A 21,145-nucleotide genomic window follows, 5' to 3' on the forward strand; every position below is an offset into this window, starting at 1 on the left:
ATTGCAGATTAGTTCCATTTTGTAACAATCCAAAATGTGTCCGCAAGCTCATTTGGGTTACTCCCCTCTCAGATGAGTCTTTTAAAAATTTTGTATACAGAGAACAGAATTTAAGTAAGCATGTATTTTTTTGTATGACAGAGTCACCGTGGAATAATTTCATGCAGAGAACAAGAGGAGTCAAGTGAAGTAAAGTTTTAATTGTATCCCTCCAACAGACAGAATGTATATTAATGTATTATATTAATGGCATTTGGCTGACGCTCTTATCCAGTGCGACGTACAGTTGATTAGACTAAGCAGGAGACAATGGAGCAATGCAGGGTTAAGCGCCTTGTTCAAGGGCCCAACGGCTGTGTGGATCTTATTGTGGCTACACAGGGGATCGAACCACTGACCTTGCGTGTCCCAGTCATGCGCCTTAACCACTACGCTACAGGCCGTTCTGTGTGAATGTGTGACGATATGCTGTGGCAGGGTTGTGTGGAACCAATGGCTGAGCTGCAAACATTTCAGGAGTGTTCAGGACTTCAAGACTTACAATACTGGCTTCAAGCATATGCAAAATTCAGGCACACCTAGTAAAGGAAGTGCTCACCCTAGCTTAGCATTATGCTGCAAAAGTTTTAAAGCGGTTCTATGCCTCCCCCTCATTATATGAAAACTACTTGTTGACCAAAATATATTATTTACAGTTATGCATTTATTTCTCAACAGTGCAAGAAGCAGTTTTAAGTTATGCTAGATTAAAGCTACCTGCTCACGAGTCAATCCCTTCAACAAGGCCGATGTCACCGCAAGAGCCTTCTTTCCTCTGTTCAGACTGGCCCATGTGTCCTTCTAGCTTGTGCTTTTTCTTTGTTGGTTTCTCAAATGGACACACAATGGACACGTCTTACTGTGAATGTCTTGTCATGCAGGCTATTCTTACAGTACGTGCATATGTTCACCCACACTGAAGCATCACAGTAAATCGAGGCCCAAGTCCAACTATGTAGTCCAAACCTGTGAGGTATTAAGGATGGGGTGTATCATTTTTCAAGTGTATCTCAGCAGAAGAGGTTTGGTTTGGATTTGTGAGGTTTGGATGCTGGAATTTATTTCAGGATCCATGTCAACCCTGTTTGTCTGTCTGTTTACAATCTCCAGGGGCTGCTGAATGGAGAAGGAAGCTCCTTGAACTTTCTTGGAGATTAGTGAAAATCAGTATCGGGGTTCAGACAAAGCAGAAAGGCGCAATGCCAAAACCACATGCATTCATACACTTGTCGTAATTACATCCAAAATGTGTTGACGTGGAATTTGAATCACAGTTTCCACCCCAAACCAGCCCCTCACCCGTTTTTTTTTATTTTTTACACCAATGTAAACTAATGGAGGCAAGTGCGAAGTAATCGCAATTCCGTGTCGGACCAGTGAGCAAGGTAATCTTCAAATTTACAGTGGCGACGGCCTATCAGTTTACAAATCAAATGACTGCTTGCCCGCTCTGGAAACCCCACTGCCAAGCTGTGGGGCGCAGTCCTTTCCTAGATCTCTTGTCGTGGTCCAGTTATCTCTTTTAGAAAATGTTTTATCCTTTTGTATTCTGCCTATTCTCAGAGGATACATCCGAGCATGGTGACGTGGGGGTGGGGGGCGCTTCTCCGCACGCACATCTTAAGAGGCAGATTTTGGTCAATGAGAAGAACATCCTGCGGGTCACGGGCTCCGGCATCTTCTCCCTTGAAGTGAGTAAGTGATCCCAAGGGGGAATGAGCCGCCCGTTCACAGGGGCTTACCGATGCCTGCAGAGCTGCCCCCTCCCCCAAATTCCAGTGCACCACACTGAGGCTACTCTACTACACAAGAAGCTACTCTACACCACAACAAGCTACTCTTCACCGGGGCTACAATGGCTGCTAGTATTTGTGGTTTCCTTTCAATCAGCAGCCAATTAAGGCCTTGAGAACAAGCTGTGTGGACTCTTTAGCCAATGAAAGACTTAGAAATGTATCTCTTGTGCTGAAACACACCAAAAACCTATCTGACACTGCGCCTGTCCAGGACTGGAGTTTGACACCCCTGCTCTACACAGGTTGGCCAACTCTCCTCGGGAACTGCAAGCGATCGTCAGCTTTCCGTGGCCGTTGGTGCGTCTTGCGGCTCAAACGCATGACAGCAAAGAATCCGCATTACGAGTGTCGTCTGAGCCTATGGAGGTCGGCTTCCATGGCCAACCGCTTCAGGTCCCTGCTCAATTCAACACTCTGTGACAGCAGGACAGGGAACTGGGCCACCACCGAGAGATCCACATTTAAAGAGGAGATTGGCTTCTGTCTCTACTGGCCTCTGGAGTCACGGCTTAATGATCAGCATTTGGCCAGGACAATGATGTCTCACAAATGCCTCTCAAACCCCCCCAGGGTTAACTGTATCAAATGTGGAAAAAGTCAAACAAGACAGTTGGTGTTCTCTAAGCCCTCAAATGGCCTTTAAGCATACTTTGCGTATAAATTGATTTTAGGCACCATATTGTGGTCTTTAAATGTCTTCCCCTGGCCAGTTTAGATTAGACTTGCGGCTTGGGTCCCTAACACACAGGACATTCTGAACTATTATTTGGTTTTGAATTGTAACAAAATCTTGGGGGTCCTGCATGTGCTTCAATTGAATGTATTGAAATTAAAATGATTCAGTTTAGCAAATTTGATAAAGATCAGTGCACAAAGATGCGGAAACAGAACCTGCTGCTTTCTTATTAGCGTGGTTAAACCTTATCATTTGCTCAGACATTTGGCTTACACCATCACTAAAAATTATGGCTCAATGCAAGTGTAATACACAGTGTACTCTAGTGGATATAATACACCGTGTAGTCTAGTGGATACTAGTTCATTTACGGTCGTCATGAGAACTCCTGGAATAGGTGCAGGGATGCTAACAATAGGTGTTTGCGTTGTGGCATGTACACAAACTAGGTTAGGGACATTATTGATTGTTCGTTATTCTTATCAGGTGGAATGTTATAATTGCATGCTATCGTTTTTCATGTTCATTCAATGGAACTGGCTGTAATAACAGTTCCCAGGTGCTGCTTTGTTAATGTAAGGACAGCCTTTATTCCATATTGGTTGGGCCTCATGCGATGGTGTGTCCAGTTGTCCCTGTTCAATGTCATGTTTCCTTTATGTATCTTTTTTCTAAGAGCACATGTTTTTCATGGGTTGTTATGGTCATCTGGTTTTCACATCAACAGCTCTAAGTTGGTCATTGAAAACAACCAAGACGCACAACAGCGCTCGCAAATATGAATCTGCTATGAGCTGTGGTGGCGCAACAGGCTAAGATGCAGTGAACCTTGCTGTTGCAGTTCAGATCGTTGTAGTTGCACACCGAGGACTGGGTTCGATTGGCCGGCTGAGTTTGGCACGTGGATAGCATAATTGGCTAGCCGCTCTGGGGGAGGACTCAGCAGGGGGAGGCTTGCCGCATACAACAACAGCGCCCCGATGGCTTCGGAGTCAGAGCCACGGTTGGAGACGACGCGGCTTCGAGAAGGCGTGTCGCTCTCCGTATCGTTAGATCCATTCGTGCTGCCGGGGGACGTGCTCGTATGTGCTGTATCCTAGATAACATGGCTAATTGGTATAGATAGGGTACAATTGGCAACCAAGTTGAGAATTTGAAATGTATATTTAAATATATTTATATATATATATATATATATATATATATATATACACACAATTGTGTGTATATATATGTGTGTGTGTGTGTGTGTGTGTGTATATGCATGTATGTGTATGTATGTATATATATATATATATATATATATATATATATATATAATATATAATATATACCCCTAAAGGATGCAAAATGTTTTAGGAAATTCTGTCCAACATTCTGTGAGAGAGTGCCCCTCCAGGATTCCCTGTCATGTAGACAGTGGACAGGGGATGCCGTGTCAGTTTTAGAAGATTTTTTTTTTATTTTTTTTTATTTTTTTTTTCCAAATGGGATATGTGGATGGCTATACTCGCTTTCAGAAAATAAAGACCAGAATGACCACATAAATGCAGCAGAGGTCATCTCATAAAATCTCCAGATGAATTATGCAAAGAATTGTTTTGTTCTTCCGCAAAAGCAGATTCATTATTCTGATGTTATTTTAATTGCCGTTTAAACATTTCTTCAGCTTGATGGCAAATGTTTTACAGTACGTTTTAAGTACTAATATTGCATTTAGCATTACAATGCTTTAATGTGATGCTTTCTTTCGATTTCTTGTTAATTTTGTCTCAATCTCATGGCCACAGATTATGGATTAAGTTTGGGGTCAGTGTCTGATGGCCGAAAGAGATGTATGCTGTACATGCTATTCTCATTCCCATGTAAAACTGTCTGGTCAAAGCGGGTTGTAAACACTCACACTGGTCCTTAACCACATGAATCATGCTTCGTACCCAACAGGATAAAAATGCATTTGAGGAATTGGTACAATTGATATGCATGACAGCGATTCATTTATGCAGTACAGCTGTAGTGAAGTACACTCCAAAACATGGAACAGACACAGCCTGGAGAAGCCTGGTCTCTTTTATCCAACCACCATGCTCTTTGTCCTTGACTTCTTGAAACAAATTTCAGCAAATTTAGCTTTTAGTTTCAATGTTTTGAGACTTGGGCAAACTCATTGGGAGTCAAGTCAAGGACAGCACATTGTGGCTCGATTGAACTGAGGCCTAGTACAGAGATAAATTTGCAAGTAGCCGTGTACTATCAGAGTCAGATGCCAATGTCTTGTGAGAATATTTCTTTGTGGTTCCCCTCCAGAGCTTTTCACATCCATTGTGTAGTATAAATAAAATGGGGGTTTGATGCTAATGCTATTTATCAGATTAGACTCAAGTTTTTGTGTTCACACTTTGTTCCTCAGGGAGCTGCAATCACTAGTGATGGGCTTTTTATTTACCGGTAATATCGTCTTCATTTTATCCTTGCAGTTTTTTAGCTAGATGAATGGAGAGTTGTATTTTTTAAGAATGGATAAAAACAAGTCATGACCATCACCACTGCAGGTCAAAATAGAGTCCCGGGAATTTTAAATAAAATACTTTTAGCTAACGGAAGCAGACCACTATATTTTCTGTGAAGGCTAATGTATTTATTTGCTTGAAAACGTTCTCAGTTGTAATTTACTATCCTTCCTCTTATGTCAGCATTGCGTATATGCCTCTGATTAATTCATCCACAAGACTGATTGTTTTTATCCTGTAGGCCATACAGTACCACAAACATCTGCTACTCAAAGTATATTTCTTACTGGTACCAACTGTATGCCAGAGGGTATATGTGATGTGGAAAGGGGTTGCTAATCCAATCTAACCAGAAGAATCGTGGCTGTCCGGTCGAGTCTATGCTTGGCAACTGTTTCACCAAATGAGCCAATCAGGATGCATAAATTCTGCATATTTGTAATTGTTTGAATGATGAAATCCCTTTAGCAGGCATACCCTGCACACCGTGCTTCCAAGCCAGTTGAGACAGACTGATATCTGTATTCATTATTCCAAGTGGGAATGCTCCTAATGTTTCAGTGGTTTGAAGAAATATGTAAGAAGGTCAAGGGCTTTACGAAAGACGTATTATCAGCCAGATGATAAAAAAATAAAAGCAGTCTCCCACCAACCTGACCACATTGTACTTCTGTGGAAGGAGGGTGAAATTAATATATACATTTATCAATATTCATATTCAAGCATTCAATATAGGTCTCCGAGAGGTTTTAAAAAAATGTAATACGATGTCGAAATGTAAAGGGGTGGCGATTCTTTGGCAATTGCACTGGTGTCCAGTCTGAAGTAGCGAGCAACTTGACATTCTTTTGTCATCAAAACAAAAAAGGGAGCCTCACAATGCATTTATGTGGAGTATTTCAATTGGCCCTGCTTAGCAATCCTGACAGGTTCTGCCAGCAACAAGGATATTTAACCAATCTCAAATCTCCGGCAACTTCAGTTTGGAGGGTACCTCGTTGACTCTCCTCCCGACCCCTCTGCCTTTTAATTTTGGGAAAATTGTCCATTTTGTCACTTTAATGCGGTGGCCATCATTAGTGCTAACACAACTCTTAACACATGAACTCCTGCTACCGGCTGTACACGTAATGCCATTCACCGTGTCGGTGGAGTTTAACCATTTCTGCTGTTCAAATAGAGGGGTTTTATTCTCATCAGAGAATGTACTTGCAGGTGTGATGGCTTACTGCTAGTCCAGCTCTGAGCCTCTGGTTTCCACCATGGTAAAGAAATGAATGGAGAGCGTCTTGTGATGGACAGGAGAACCTCTCATTGACAGCTGCTTATATTTATCACAATTCAAGAGTCCAGTGGAGCTCACTGCGAATAATGTATCCACAATAGTAAACCCTCTTTGGAAAATATGGTGACTATGGATATTATAGCAAACCTGCAGAATTGCTTTAGACTAAAACACTTGAATGTTGCTATATAAATGAAATCCTTCACTCCAGTGGGAGTTTTTGTGTACGTGCGTGTGATGCGTGTTTGATGCGTGTTAACTACAGGAGAGCCTTTTGTTCGATATTATTGTTCTATATTGTATTCATTTCAAGAAACGGTAAACTACTCTCGAAGGTTCTAGAAAATTTTAACCATGATACAAATGACGTGTGATGTATTTATTCACCCTCCGCCTAGTATATATGTAACAGTTGATGGGGTTTTCACGTTTTTACGTGTCTGTGCCCCATTAGTAGAGAATCAGAATCAGAACTAGCCGAGTTTGAAATTGACACTGTAAAGAATGGTCACTCGCACTCCATCTTTTCTGTTCTCCTCAACCCTCATAACAACCTAACAAAATATAAAAAAATGACTCTTCCCAAAAATGAGACCCTCAAATTATTATTGCAAGCATTATAAGATAATGGGTTGCTCTCCTTGCTGTCTGTGCTCATGTGCATTGCCTGCTCCTGAAACGCAATGCATCCACCATACTTAGCAGGCACTTAACATCAAAAAAGCGCCATGCAGTAATGATTTATAATTGCCACAATAAAAATATGCATTGTAGACCGCATTGGTAGCCTTCAGTACTTATGTATTTGAGTGTGTGAGGATTAGATTAAAAGGCTTACTTTGTAATATTACCCGGTGTAGGTTTAAATAAAGCATTTCCTTTCACAGTAACACAACACTTTTCATGAACCAGAGCTGTGTGTGTGCATTAGTTTGTGCAAATGTGCATTTGCGTGTCTGTGTGTATAAGCACTCATACATTCACTAATTCATACATGCATACGCACATGTATGCATAAAAAACTAAATACACACAACTGCTCCATCAAATAGTCTGAAAAAAGCCACAAATACTGCAGTTCCATTTGGCATAGATGTGTTGGTTCGAAACTCATCATAACATGAAAAAAGTGTTTCACAATTGGAATTTGCATTCTAATTAACTTTAGATTAGTTCATATTAAATGAGGAACAGACATTTTTCAGGTCTCAGTCAAGTTGAGCAAAATTCCTTGTATCTGATATTGCTTTATTTTATGCTATAGATACTAGGTCTATTGTATGCATACTGTGTGTTATAAAGTTGCAAGTTAAAAAGTTATGAGTATTAGTGAGACTGGTTGTTTGATTGGCATAAATGAATTGTATTTAATGGTATAATACCAACATGTTTTGCAAATCCTTTATCCAGCAAAATAAACCAATTGAGTTTTAATGCATCTATTTTGCCATGTATGACATGGATATCTTCTTGAAGATAATTAAGTGGCTCTTTTTGCATCGCTTGGTAGAATCTTCCAGTTTCTTTGGTTGAGTTTTCCTTAACACTTTACTTGAACCCTTCAACATGAGGCTGACAACACTGGTGTGCATTACAAATGACCATAACCACTGTAACATGTTGGCATAACAGATGATGTCCGCTTATCTCAAATGATAATGGGGTGAAACTTTTAACTGCAAATGCTATGATGGTAACAGCCGTCATAACAACCAATAAAGGTGACATAAACTGGCATCTGCTATGCCGTATTGCAATAGCTGTATTTTAATGTGTATGTCAATGTTATGGCTGCCTTATGTCAAAGGGTTCAACTGTTACCAACATTTCACTTAACTGCCACATTTCATTTTGTACTTGTATAATATAGATCATGCTTTATTTTAGTGAATAATCTACCATATGCCACTATAAAGTCAGATGTAGTTTGTTCAACTGATACCACCTTGGATTTAATTATGGAAGCCTTTTATTTCAACTTTATCATAAACAGGACTGTAGGGTTAATCGGTGTCAAAATTGTTCTTGGTGAGCATGTCTTGAAGTACGACTTGTAGGCCATAGTTTTAGGTTTACCGTTTATAATGACTTTTTCTGATTAATTTGTTTGTACATCACTCTGTGATAATATGTTCTCCGTCATATTGCAGTCATCTCTCTAGGCAGTCATTTCATAATATTGGATGCGGTTGTGATACCTAGATAAAATGCGTAGATATAATGCAGTATAAAGTTGGCACGGCTTTTTATTACTTATAGCCATCCCCTAACCATTATACACATACACTTATGCACAGTAACAACAAGGTTTAAGAAATGCAAAAATGTCAAGAAATGAAGAAAAATGTTTGGACATATTTAGATCAAGTGATTTCTCATATCAATATCAGACTGCTTGCACTCATCTCCAAAATTATTCATACCCTCCACAAGCTATAACAAAAAAAATTACTGACAAGTTTATGCAGTTGATATTTTCAGTGCCGATGGTATCAAAGTCACGCGTTTTAGCATTCAACTTCTGTTGAACCATACTTACAGTTTATTCATGCAGGGGTACGCATATATTTTAAGTGTGATGAAAAATTAAGAAATTAACATCAATTATTATTAATATCAATTAATTGATAACCTTTCCCACTGAACCTCCTCCCCCTCCATCTAATGCATTCATTCTTACACACTTATTTTTTTTATTGAATTATTTCAAGTATTACTTGAATAATTCAGCAGAAATATTAAAGTGAATTTGCCAGGAGCTTTAGACAACTGTTCCGTCAGTCCGAGATGGACCTGCTTTAATAATGGTCACTGCCCGCTGCTATAAGCAGTCTTTACTAGAAGTGACTGAATGATTGTTGAAGTGATTGTTGCTCTGTCAGAGCAGGTAATGGGCGTGTGTGACTTCTTTGAGAACAGTAACATGAATATTACTGCAATTAGAAAGCGTAGTCTTGTCACAGGATATTGAACACTTCATTGACGGCCAGAGTATGTTGAATGGTTTGGACGTGCAACAATACCCATCTCCATGAACCCGTGCTTTCTTCATCATGGCTTGTGGCTCCTGCGTTAAAGGACACCACAGCTCCAGACTCTGAGACGTGAACATCCGTTCACCCCAGCCATCTCTCCACATATAGTATATATACTGAATATGACTTAAAATGCGTTTTTCAGTAAATCGGTTTAAACTGCTAACCCTGACCCTAACCCTCAGCAAGCATTTAGCCAGATGCAGGCACCAAGTCATTGGCTTCATAACAGGGATTTTTAAATGTTTGGTTCATAAAACAACTTTTCTTGTTTTCTGTTATTCTCATCGAACCACTTTAGGTGCTTTTTGAATAGGGTATTGCTGTAGGATTCAGAGGACGAATCCTTAAATATCATTGATAGCCTACCATACTAAGATAATATAAGAACTATTGATTTCTTTAAAGGTAAGTTTACTGAAAAACAATTCATGTTTTGTTTTTGTTTTTTCCATCAAAGTGCTCTGGCAAAGTTAAATAAAATAAAAAAACATTAATTTTATGGATTTAAATGGTTCTATTTTTAGCTTCTCTGCGGAACGTTTGGTGAGCCCAGGTGCAATGCATGTCCTCAATGAAGTATTTTATGTCAACAATGTTCATTATTTCATTCAGTTTTGCACAAGATGCAAAAATGGCTCTATTTTCATCGCCACTGCCTCATTTTCGCAGAATCAAATGCATTTTCCCATTATAGTGGGAAAGCAAGAAACAGTGCATTGTGGGAGATTGCAGTTCATAGTAAGCTGAACAGGAACCCATCCATTTTCAATGATTGAGTTTGGATAATTCTTATGTGCACAAACATGTGCATAAACCATTGTATTTATACCAGAGGTCCACATACTACAAAATCGTACTGTATATGGATAACATACTACTTGTCCTAGCTTGTGATGGTTTCCATGGGTGGGGAATAGCCACCGTTTTCTGAAGAGACCTAACTGTAGGCTCAATCAGGCTTCCAAGCCAAGCAATCCCATTTGTTAGCTATGGCAAATCAGAGTATCACACTACCTCGCTCTTTTAAGCTTCCCTGTTGATTTGTCTTATCTATTTTTTATGAATTACATTTTAGTTGCAATAATGTTCAAAATATAACAGAAATCATTCCATGGATGGCAGCACATAATTGTCTATTGTACACAGCTGTTATTTTTAATTACTGTCCCTCTGCGAGTTGTCAGACAACCTCACATAATTGGTTGAATTACAAGTTTAGAGCTTCCTAAGGTTACTAATAGCTCAACCACTCCACTTTTGTTCCAGCGAGTTCTATTGAGTACTTAAGGCATCCTTTGGATTGAAATGAAGTCTTTCTGTACTCAAACCTAGAATTATACCTGCTTTTTGTGTTTATTACAGCACATTAGCTTGTGTTTATGTGAAGATTATTTTGAACACCATTAGTGCCTCTGCCCACAGTCAGTCAGTGCTCCAAACATTGTTTAATGTTCTAGTTTGTACTCTTGATGTGCAAGTGGACAGCGGGTGGATTTAAATCGCTCACTTCAAATGGCGAGCTGTGCTTGTTTTTATTTCCGAGTTCCAGAAAAGAAAGGGGTAGTTGACTGTGAGAGGGGGAAATGTAGGAACAGTAGAAACAAATGAGTTTGTCAAAATTGTGTTTAGGGACACATGCAATTTTCTTTTTTCCTTGTGTATTTTTGAGAATGTCAGCAGAAATGACAGCTAATGGTTAAAATGTAAAAAAATATATATAAATATAAAATTCTGAAGGGGACCTTGAAGTGCATGGTCTGACGTGAATATTGACAGTGTAGCAGGTGTTTAAAATGTGTGGATTGCTTCATCAAAAGTATCATTCAAGTCTAATTTGCATGTGACTGATTTTTGAACAAATACTTCAAAATCTATTGTCATTTGTTCCTTTGCCTTTGAGATATAACCCAGAACAATCACTGTTTGGCAGGAACTGTATAGTTTACAGTTGCTTAATAAATTCTAATTTAAGCCCAACCAAAATCTGTGACAATATCTTCATTGCAGGATTTATGCATGTTTTGCAGCACATTAAGATAAAGTGCAAATATTTGAAAGTGCTTACTTTCAGTCAATTAACCACAACACTAAAATGATTTGTATTGCAGTCTGACACTCATTTAAGGCTAATTAGTTAATTAATTGTGTTTATAAAGTCTTTCATTTAAAAATGTTATCCTACAGTAGGCTACTGTGGCTGTTTTTGTTTAATTATTTAACGCAATGGTCCCTGGTTTGTCACCTGTTGTATATGGTTCATTCATTTGAACTCCTGGCATAGGCAAGCCACTGCCGCTGAACTCATTTTTCAGCGTCTTGGTGACGTTGTGTTGAGCCTGCTAGATGGACGGAGCAGAACAGCGAAAAAGACAGTGACACGTGCTCCCGTATTTTACCAAATTAGGGGTTAAATGGTGGCTCCTGTTCTTTAAGATCCATTTGAATGACTACTGCGTGGATTTCAAATTAACTTTAAATGGCTCTAACTCGATATGGAAGATGAATTTAGTTTTGTCGCTGAGCGATTACTGCTGCGCCTGAATGATTTTTTTTCCCTTAAAATATTTAGTTAATTACGGCATAAATTTGTGTTTGTGGGTTTTCATCCGTAAAACGAGCCTTTTTCGTGTGTGTTGCATTTTCTCTTAATGACAAATCTGCTGTCAAAAGAGAAGCCGTCCAATATAGGCTACATATGTACAATCTAAAATGAAAAGCTCTCATACCAATGTTTACATCCACTGATGAAAATCCCAGCGCTGTAATGATCGGTAATTACATGTATTTTTCGGCTCGTTCTGAGGACAGACAGGGGCTTTTTCCTGCTTCAGCCTGCTGCATTTCGCGGGCATAGGAAAGCCCTGCGTGTGCGGCTTAATTATGACATTACTAAATGTAGCAGTCTGCTCCGGTGCCGCAAACACTTCCAGCGCATAATCACGGCGAAGACTGACTTTAAAGAGCTCATTACAGTTATTTTTCTAAAGACCGGTTTATTAAACACAGTTACCTAATAAGCATCTTTGGTGGTGCAAATTGCTGAAAACAGTAATGAGTCTGATTAGGCCACGTTTCAATTACGACAGCTCAGCACCCCCCTTCTCCAAAAAAAGAGAAAAAAGGAAATCTGTGCCTTGATTCTTGGGAATCCTGCTGGAAGGCATTACACACAAAAAACCCCACCGCCACCTCTGTGCTTCCTTTCAGCGGCACAGTAATGAATAGAGAATTGTGCAAGCGGCAGTCCAATTTACGCACTGGGAAATTGGATGGACAGAGCGGAGGCGAAGTCGTGTTTGCTTAAAAACTGCAAAGGCTACCGAGATTAATAGTTCTCAAAAAGGTCAGCGTCTCTGTTTCTCTTGCTTCTTTGGTGATGACTGCACTAACAGAAATTAAATGCAATATAAATTAAATACAATACGATGTTTTGTTTTTTTTCTAGGCAGTGATGGCGAGTTGGCAGTTTGTAAGGTTTATAAGTTGGTCTGCATCAGTGTCACAATTTCCATTGCCTTAAGAAATATAACTTTGTCACTTTAATCATTATAAAATGGAACGAAATAAAGTTTTCATTTGAGTTGTTTATAAATGATCAATCAACAAACGAAATATTTAGCATAATTTAATGACAAAAAATATTGAAATATTGTGACCTTCCATATCCTATTTTTTAACGAGGATCAGAATAATAGGCTATATAGTTTAATATGCTTTGATTTATTTCGTGATTGTACAATTGATTAGATTTTTTTTCCCCTCATGCTTATGCACTTAAATATCAGAGAAGGCATGGAATCATTGTTAAGAAAAAAAAAATCATGAGTGGATTTTGTTGTTTTGAGAGACTATATATTATTCCTGATATGTTTTCACTGCTAAAAGGTGACCAGCCTTGCTCTTATAACTAAAAGAACAGTACCCTACACCTCTTTTAAAAACGGTTTTGATGTCCTCATGTTGGGTAGCCTTAATGGGTAACCTCTCTTGATAGCAGCAGTAAAAGCTAGAATGCAGTATTCTAGCATTTTGAATGAGCTTAATCTTTGTGTTTTCATGCCTCAGGCATCATAGCATGTTGTTCTAGGTGGAGAGCACAAAGGTCAAGGGTCAGCATTCATCTAAATATCATTAGTGATCACAATTGCATAATGAATCAAATTTGATAAAGATCCCAGTGTTACTCTTGTACACCCCTCACCAAAGTTACCTGTATAATGAATATGGATGGGGGGCAGTGTTTGATTATCTGAGTCTCTGGTTTGTTGCTTTAGGTACTGGGAGCTTTTGGGATGAAATGTTGACCACTGGACAAGGCCATGTTACACAAAGACCTTTTCACTAGCCTGAAAGTTACGAGTCGGTGAAATTTGAGCTTAAGCCCTGGAGCCAATGAGAAAAGGCTCCACTAATAGCACATTCACTAATTATGCCATGGGAAATGTAAAGAAAGGAAATTGTATATTTGTTTGTGTGTGTGCGCGCGAGTGCATACATACGTGCATGCTTTTGTGTTTCTGCACGTGTTGATTTGTGCATGTGTCCAACTGTGTGTGTGTGTGTGTGTATGTGTGTGTGTCTGAATGTGTGGGCGAGGGAGGGGGGGATGAGGGGGGTTAGGGGGGTGTGTGCACGTGTGTGCGTTCGAGTGTGTGCGTTTGAATGTGTCGGCAAGTGAGCGTGCACGCATGTGTTTGTGAGAGGCCAGTGCACAGGGAGGTGACTGCTTCTCTCAATGCGTTTCTTTCCCTCCACTTCCCCAACCCCCACTTGTATCCTGGCTTCTCTCTCTCTCTGTCCCTCTTTGTCTCTCTCTCTCTCTCTCTCCCCCTCTCCCTCTCACTGCCAACATGCCTGCACTTTTTTTTTTTTTCCTCCCCCTGCTGAAAGCTGAACCTTGCTCCCTTGAGCAAGACCAACATAACATGAAGAGTTAGTTTGTGGATTCTTTAGTGCAGGCAGAGAAGTGTTTTTAACAGATGATAGACTGTGTGCTGCTGGGTAGAGAGGGCCGAATGGATTTTTTGCCACAAACCCTGGTCCTCACTAATTGTCTTCAATATGGCGGTAATTGCATTTCAGGAGGGAATTCAGCCCGAGCACTGACCGCACGGCGTCCTCGCGCGTTCCGGTCGAAAGCAGCGGTCAGTCAGACACAACCGGCAGGGGAGCGGAGCGGTGCTCGTTTCCTCCGATACCGCGCATTACGTCCTGATTTCCGCGCTTTATGAATCGTAAATATTTGCAGACCGTGGAGGTTTGGCACATCTCTCAAAGATGGCGACCTTGTTTGCTAAGCTAATCTGCTAATATGTACAGCTGGCTTGACCAGTAAGAAGGTCCATAGCCGTTGTTCTTATCCTCTGCCAGGGAAGTGGTTTGGGTTGAGTTTGGGGGGGCGGTTGATTGTCTCGCAGGTCCTCTCCGCAACCCACTGATTTCAGACTCACTTGTTCTCCGTTAAATGCTTTTTTTCCCCCCCTCTTCATCGTCTTGGTCGGTTTCCATTTCATTAAGCTTTTGATGCGTTGGGATCTGAACTGTACATGGTAAAGCACACTCCGTCTGTAGCACCTACGCCATTGTTCAAAGTGGCACTTTATGCAGATGAGACGGACCAGAAAAGAAAGCCATTTGCCAGAAATATATTGTAATTTGCAGAAGTGAGCCGAGGAAGTGTGATTTAAGGGGAGTCATCATTGGTGCTGTTTAAAATGAAATAATTAGGATGTATTAGTCTATAGGCCTCTTAAGTAACCTTAAACCAAATCTATGCTGATTTCTAGTGCTGGTCACTTTCTCTAGAATAAATGGCAAAACCTTACATTACAAAGCACAGTAGAAATAATATTCTAAATGCAATAAATATTTGCTGAAAGGTGTTAAATGCTGTTGTAGTTTTAGAGCCTACTGTAAAAACCCGTCTGTGGCTTTTAGAACTAATGAAAAGGAATAATGAAGATAAAAAAAAAAAAAAGAAAATATTTTAAGATATATTTTAGCCATGAAATTGTCGGTATTGTAATGCAAAATAACATGAAACCATTTCTATTTGTTTATTATGAATTGTCAATTGTGTTATACTCATCTGTGCTCATCTGTGATATCATCAATTTGACTTTGTAACAGTAGCAGATTAATTTAATGTGAACGGGATAAGAAAGGAAAAATCTCCAGTGTTCTAAAATAAAAGATATATTTTTCCTAATATTTACATCAGCTAGAAATTGTCAACTGTGCCATTTTATTGAATTTTATTAATGGTCTTAAAAATGCTTGCATATCTCTCTCGTAACGCTCATGTGTGGGAATCAAATTTGTATTTATTTATTAATTGATGATTTTTTTTTTTTTTTTGCATGTCTGGCGTGTTCATAGGGCACGCTTTGTCTTCAGCATTTCTTAATCATTAGCTTGGAAACGTGACAGCCATGCCAGCCCTAGCAAGATTCTCTTTGACTAAAACCTTGTAAATTAACACAATTAGCGCGGCATCATCCTGCTAATTAGCTCCCAGTGTCTGGTGCGGCAGCTCGGCAAACGTCTGGGGGAAAGTCATGTGGGAATCCACATGCTGCTTTGTTACCAAACAAACACCCCGCCTCAACAGGCCGCAGCTCCGTAAAACCTGCGGCGGCCATATCCGAGCCTCGCGCGCGGTACGGCGGAGCACTGGAGTGTGCGAGCGTGTGCTAGTATTTGCTTACGGGGATGGGTGTGTATTTTCCCCCCGTTTTTAATGTTTTGACATCTGTGCATTTTTGCGTGTGTTTGTACTCGGTTGTATCCGGACAATTCGGTGTGTGAGTGTGTGCATATATTTTGTGGGGGAGTCAGTGACGTGAATTTTTCTGTGTGTTTGCGCTTGGTTTTACAGGAAGAAGTATATATTTCATTTATGTTTTATTTATACTTGTGTGCAGGGAGAAGGGAGGGATTGTGTTTTGTGTGTGGTAGTTGTATGGACACGTGTGTATGGAAGCCTGACCTGATAACAGATGATTCATGGTGTGTGTGCGTGCGTGCGTGTGTGCGTGTGTGCGTGTGTGCGTGTGTGCGTGTGTGCGTGTGTGCGTGTGTGCGTGTGTGTGCACGCGCGCTTGTATGTCTGTAAGTGTGTGTCTCTCAGAGAGTGGGCTGGATCACTACTAACACATCCAGGCACACAGTGACAGATGTGCTACGTGTCGTCTGTTTCTTCTTCCGTCACAGGAACTCTGCTGGGAACCTGACCGTTAGTGGGGAAAAATTGCATAGGAACAGTACCTGTTGATACTGCTCTGCATCCGCGACAAATCACAGGCTGAGAAACGCCAGACGTATGTGGCGGCCCTCGAGCGCGCGTGTCCTCGCTCACGCAAACGCCTTCAAGGAAGCGGGCGGAAGGCACCCGATCTGTCATTACCTTCGAAGCCTTTGTGCTACATCCGCGATAATCACGCACCCGAGTCTGCGATGACGGCGTCTGTAAACGCTAGTATTTGTAGATGGGGGGAGGGGGGCTGTGTGTGGGATTAAATCGGATTGTGCCTTTTGAGACCCAGAAATTGCGGAAGGGAGGAGGAGGAGGAGGAAGGAGGAAGAGAAAAGGCTGAAAGACAGACGAGGGCCGTGCGTTTTACCTCCGAGCCCCCCGGTCGGTGCGCCGGGAGGTAGAGGGGAGGCCGTTGTAATTCATGCCGAGCTCTGCCTTTCGTGTGATGAAGGCAGCAGAGCGATGCCGGGGAGATTGCTTTGCTGCACTCCACGAAGCAGATTTGAAACCCGTCCTGGACCGCTTTAGATGAGAGTTGGATTATAGAGTGACCTGCGATGTCTGTGTCATATTGTTCTGTGCAGGGTGCATTATACTGTGCTAACTGGGTGTTGGGTCTCGAATTTTCGCGGGGTCCTTGACGCGATCTGTCAGCGATGTCTCCTATTTTTCATACACGGGGTTGTCTCGCAGGAAGAGCCGGGATGAGGACCAGAGCCAAAAGTGTCACATTGGGAAGATTTAAGCGACAACTTCAAAGGGCACCAGGAGCTCTGCTCCAAAAATGTCTTGGTGCTTCACCCCCCAGTACTCATGTTGCATTTCATGTATGTGTCTACTGTTAATTTAAAATTAAGTTAGCAAGATGGTCTCCAGGGAAAGTGTGGAGTTTGGACAAACCAAGAAAATCTGATACAAATGATCTTTTTACGAGCCTGGTGGGCTTATGATTGGTATGGCCTTCTATCTATGAATTTGCGGTGCTGATTTAATTTGCATGCGTGGTATTCTGCAGGTCTATTATCAGACTACTGAGCTTGCTGCTTTTCAGTTTTTGATGCATTTGATTAATGACACTGCTTCCCTGGTCAATAAAAAAAATATGTATGGCAGTAAAAAAAAAAAAATGAAATTTCTGTTTTTTTTTTTTTTTTGTTGATATAATTGCAGGCATAACAATGCAGTGGACCCCAGAGCACGCCCAGTGGGCAGAACAGCACTTTGACATCACCTCCACCACCCGCTCCCCAGCACACAAAGCTGAGGCATACCGGGGGCACCTGCAGCGAACCTACCAGTACGCCTGGGCCAACGACGACATCTCTGCACTGACCGCCTCCAACCTCCTGAAGAAGTACGCCGAGAAGTACTCCGGCATCTTGGAGGGCCCGAGCGAGCGGGCTCTGCTGAGCTCCTACTCCGATGGGCCTCCGGGACTCCTGAACGGAAGGAAGTCGGAGAGCGAGCCTTGGCAGGAGGCGGTGTACCCCATGAACTGCGTCCCCGACGTCATTTCGGCGAGCAAGGCCGGGGTGGTTTCGGGGCTCCCCCCGGCCGACGTCTCGGCCAGCATGGGCAGCTCCCCCGGGGTGGAGCCCAGCTACTCCAACAGCAACTGTGGTAGCCTTCACTCGGGGCTTCCGGCTCAGGAATACGTCACGGGCTACAACGGCTCGTACCTGCAGTCGAGCTACAGCGGGCAGCCCACCTCGGCCCTCCCCTCACCTCACCCCTCGCCCCTGCACAGCGCTGGGCTCCTTCAGCCCCCCCCGCCCCCGCCCCCTCCGCCAACTCTGGTGCCCGGCTACAATACCGGCTCTCCCAACCTCTCCGGCTACAATTACCCCCCCGCGGGGTACCCCCCCCAGACTGCCGTGGCACCCGGGTACAGCCCCGGAGGAGCCCCCCCTCCGTCTGCCTACCTGCCGTCGGGAATCGCCGCCCCCACGCCCCTACCTCCCTCCACCCTCCCCGGCTACACCTACCAGTCCCACAACATTGCGCCAATTGCACCGACACCTTTGAACAGCAGTTCAGCCAATTCTCTGAAAAGGAAAGCTTTCTATATGACAGGGCAAGGAGAAATGGACTCCAGTTATGGAAATTTCAGCTACAGCCAACAGCGTTCGACTCAGAGCCCCATGTACAGGCCGGGAGACAGCGGCATTTCAAGCGCGAGCAGGGGGAATGGATTTGACAGAAGTGCTGAGGCGTCGTCTTTGGCGTTTAAGCCGACGAAGCAGCTGATGGCCCCGGATCAGCAGAGGAAATTCAGCGGTCAGTCCGGCAGGGCGCACACCCCTCCGTCCTTCGCCCCGCCGAAGGGCTCCCTGGGAGGCTCCAGGTCCGGCGAGGCGTTCGGGAAGTTTGCGTCGCCCGTCATGAGCGAGCACGGGGACGGGGAGCACCGGCCGCACCTCCCCCACACCATGCCAGGACCGGCGGTTGGCGCAGCTACCTCATCCGCCCACCTCGCTGAGGACCAGCTGAAGAGCAGCGACCCGCACCTGGTGGAGATGGTCACCACGGATATCGTCCAGCAGGGCCCCCCAGTGGACTGGAGTGACATTGCCGGCTTGGAGCTGGCTAAAGCCACCATTAAAGAGGAGGTGCTCTGGCCCATGATGAGGCCGGATGTTTTCAGCGGCCTCCAGGCGCTACCCCGGAGCATCCTCCTGTTCGGACCTCAGGGAACGGGTAGGATGTTGCTGGGTCGCTGCCTGGCCAGCCAGCTGGGCGGCACCTTCCTCCGGCTCAGCGGCTCCACCCTGGTGACCAAGTGGCTGGTTGAGGGGGACAAGATAGTCCAGGCCACCTTCCTGGTGGCCCGGTGCCGGCAGCCGGCAGTCGTGTTCATCAGCGAGGTGGACATGCTGCTGTCAACCCAGCTGAGCGAGGACAGCCCCGTGAACCGGATCAAGGGCGAGCTCCTGATGCAGCTCGACGGCTTGCTCAACTCGCCCGAGGACCAGGTCCTGGTGGTGTGCTCCACCAGCAAGCCCGAGGACTTTGACGAGTCGCTGAGGAGGTACTTCATGAAGAGACTCTTCATACCGTTACCCGACAGCACAGCAAGGCACCAGATAATCACTCAGATGCTCTCACAGCACAACTATTGCCTCAGTGACAAAGAGGTTGCACTGCTGGTCCAGCGGACGGAGGGTTTCTCTGGCCTGGACGTGGCCCGGTTGTGCCAGGAGGCGGCGGTGAGCCTGCTTCACGCCATGCCGGGCGCCGACCTCACCGCCATCCTGCCCGGCCAGCTGAGGCCGGTCACATACCAAGACTTTGAGAATGTTTTTTGCAAAGTCCAGCCCAGTATATCACAAAAGGAAATGGACATGTATATGGAATGGAACAAAATGTTTGGGTGCAGCCAGTGAGGGGGGAAGGTTGGCGGGAACCGCATGGGCGGACGAGCCAGCGAACAGGTCTGTTCGAGACAGACGGACGACCCTGTCCTCCAGCCGGGGCCTGGAAGTGCGGGCGGAAGCAGACACCGCCAGGACAGACCTGAAATGACTGCGCTTTAAGACGGGAGCCGGTAATCTACGAGTTAAAAACACAGATCTTATTTCATGCTTGATACTGCTGAAGCCAGCGTCACTTACAAAGGTGCAAGTAAGGTGACTTTGAGACGATGAAGGCCCTCTGTTTGTATATATCATTCTGCTGTTCTTGAGATTTAGTTGCTATCAAGTGCCTAAAGTGGTGCTTTTATCATTTTGTATTATTATTTGTTTGCCTCACAATCTACATTGGTGGCATGTGCTAATATTAAGAGCTTTAACTTCTGACACAAGACTAAAACTAGAGACGTGCTGTTATAGGAGACAGTTTGATTTTTGCCATTGTAAGAGCAACAGTATTCCTCAATTGGGCCTGTTCTGCAGTTACCATGTGAGAATGGGAGCAGATAGGGTAATGGTAATCTGGACCCTAATTTGTATATGTCATTTCAGTGTTCTGCCTGCAAAAACTCAGGAAAGTGATTGTGATTTGTACAGTACCTCATAGGATTGTGTGGAAGGCACTATGTACTGCATTAGGCTAGGTTTCTGATTTAAACATGATCTGAAAATGTAGGTTTACCTCAACAGGCTTAATAGGAAATGGCAAGAACATGACGATGAATGTACCAGATGTATTCTGGAGAGATGGGACATAGTCAATAGTACGTTTTTTTTTTTTGTTGTTGTTTTTGTTTTTTCCTTGAATTAAAGTGAAGAATTGTATTGTCATTTTTTGTTTTGTTTGAAATGGGAGAATTTAGGGCCCATCTTTTATTTTCATTTTATTTTTTATTTGTGTTTCTTCTCAAATTCCAAGTCGTGTATCAATACCCTGATACCGAACTTCAACCACAGTACATGACAAGTGTAGGCCTACCTGTAAGTAAGGTGGGTGTAGTTAACGAAGTTGAGGTAATTCTATTAAACCCTACCCACATGAATTATAAAAAAACTAAAACAAAACCCCTGTAGTGTAAAAGCTCATGTTACTCATGGCTCTCCTTTTAGAGCGCATGTGGTGGAACAGGAGCCAA

At 43.0% G+C, this 21,145-nt stretch overlaps 1 protein-coding gene across 1 annotated transcript in view; it reads left to right on the plus strand.

The window, feature by feature from the left end:
* Positions 1-19,982, plus strand: part of LOC133125218 (fidgetin-like) — a 48,058-nt gene extending 28,076 nt beyond the window's left edge. The window contains exon 2 of the mRNA XM_061236973.1: positions 17,770-19,982. Coding sequence (XP_061092957.1) covers positions 17,778-19,982 — 2,205 coding nt within the window. The 5' untranslated portion in view covers positions 17,770-17,777. The remainder of the gene's footprint in view (positions 1-17,769) is intronic.
* The last annotated feature ends 1,163 nt before the right edge of the window (positions 19,983-21,145 follow it).

The sequence above is a fragment of the Conger conger genome, chromosome 3 (genome assembly GCF_963514075.1).
Source record: "Conger conger chromosome 3, fConCon1.1, whole genome shotgun sequence".
NCBI lineage: Eukaryota > Metazoa > Chordata > Actinopteri > Anguilliformes > Congridae > Conger > Conger conger.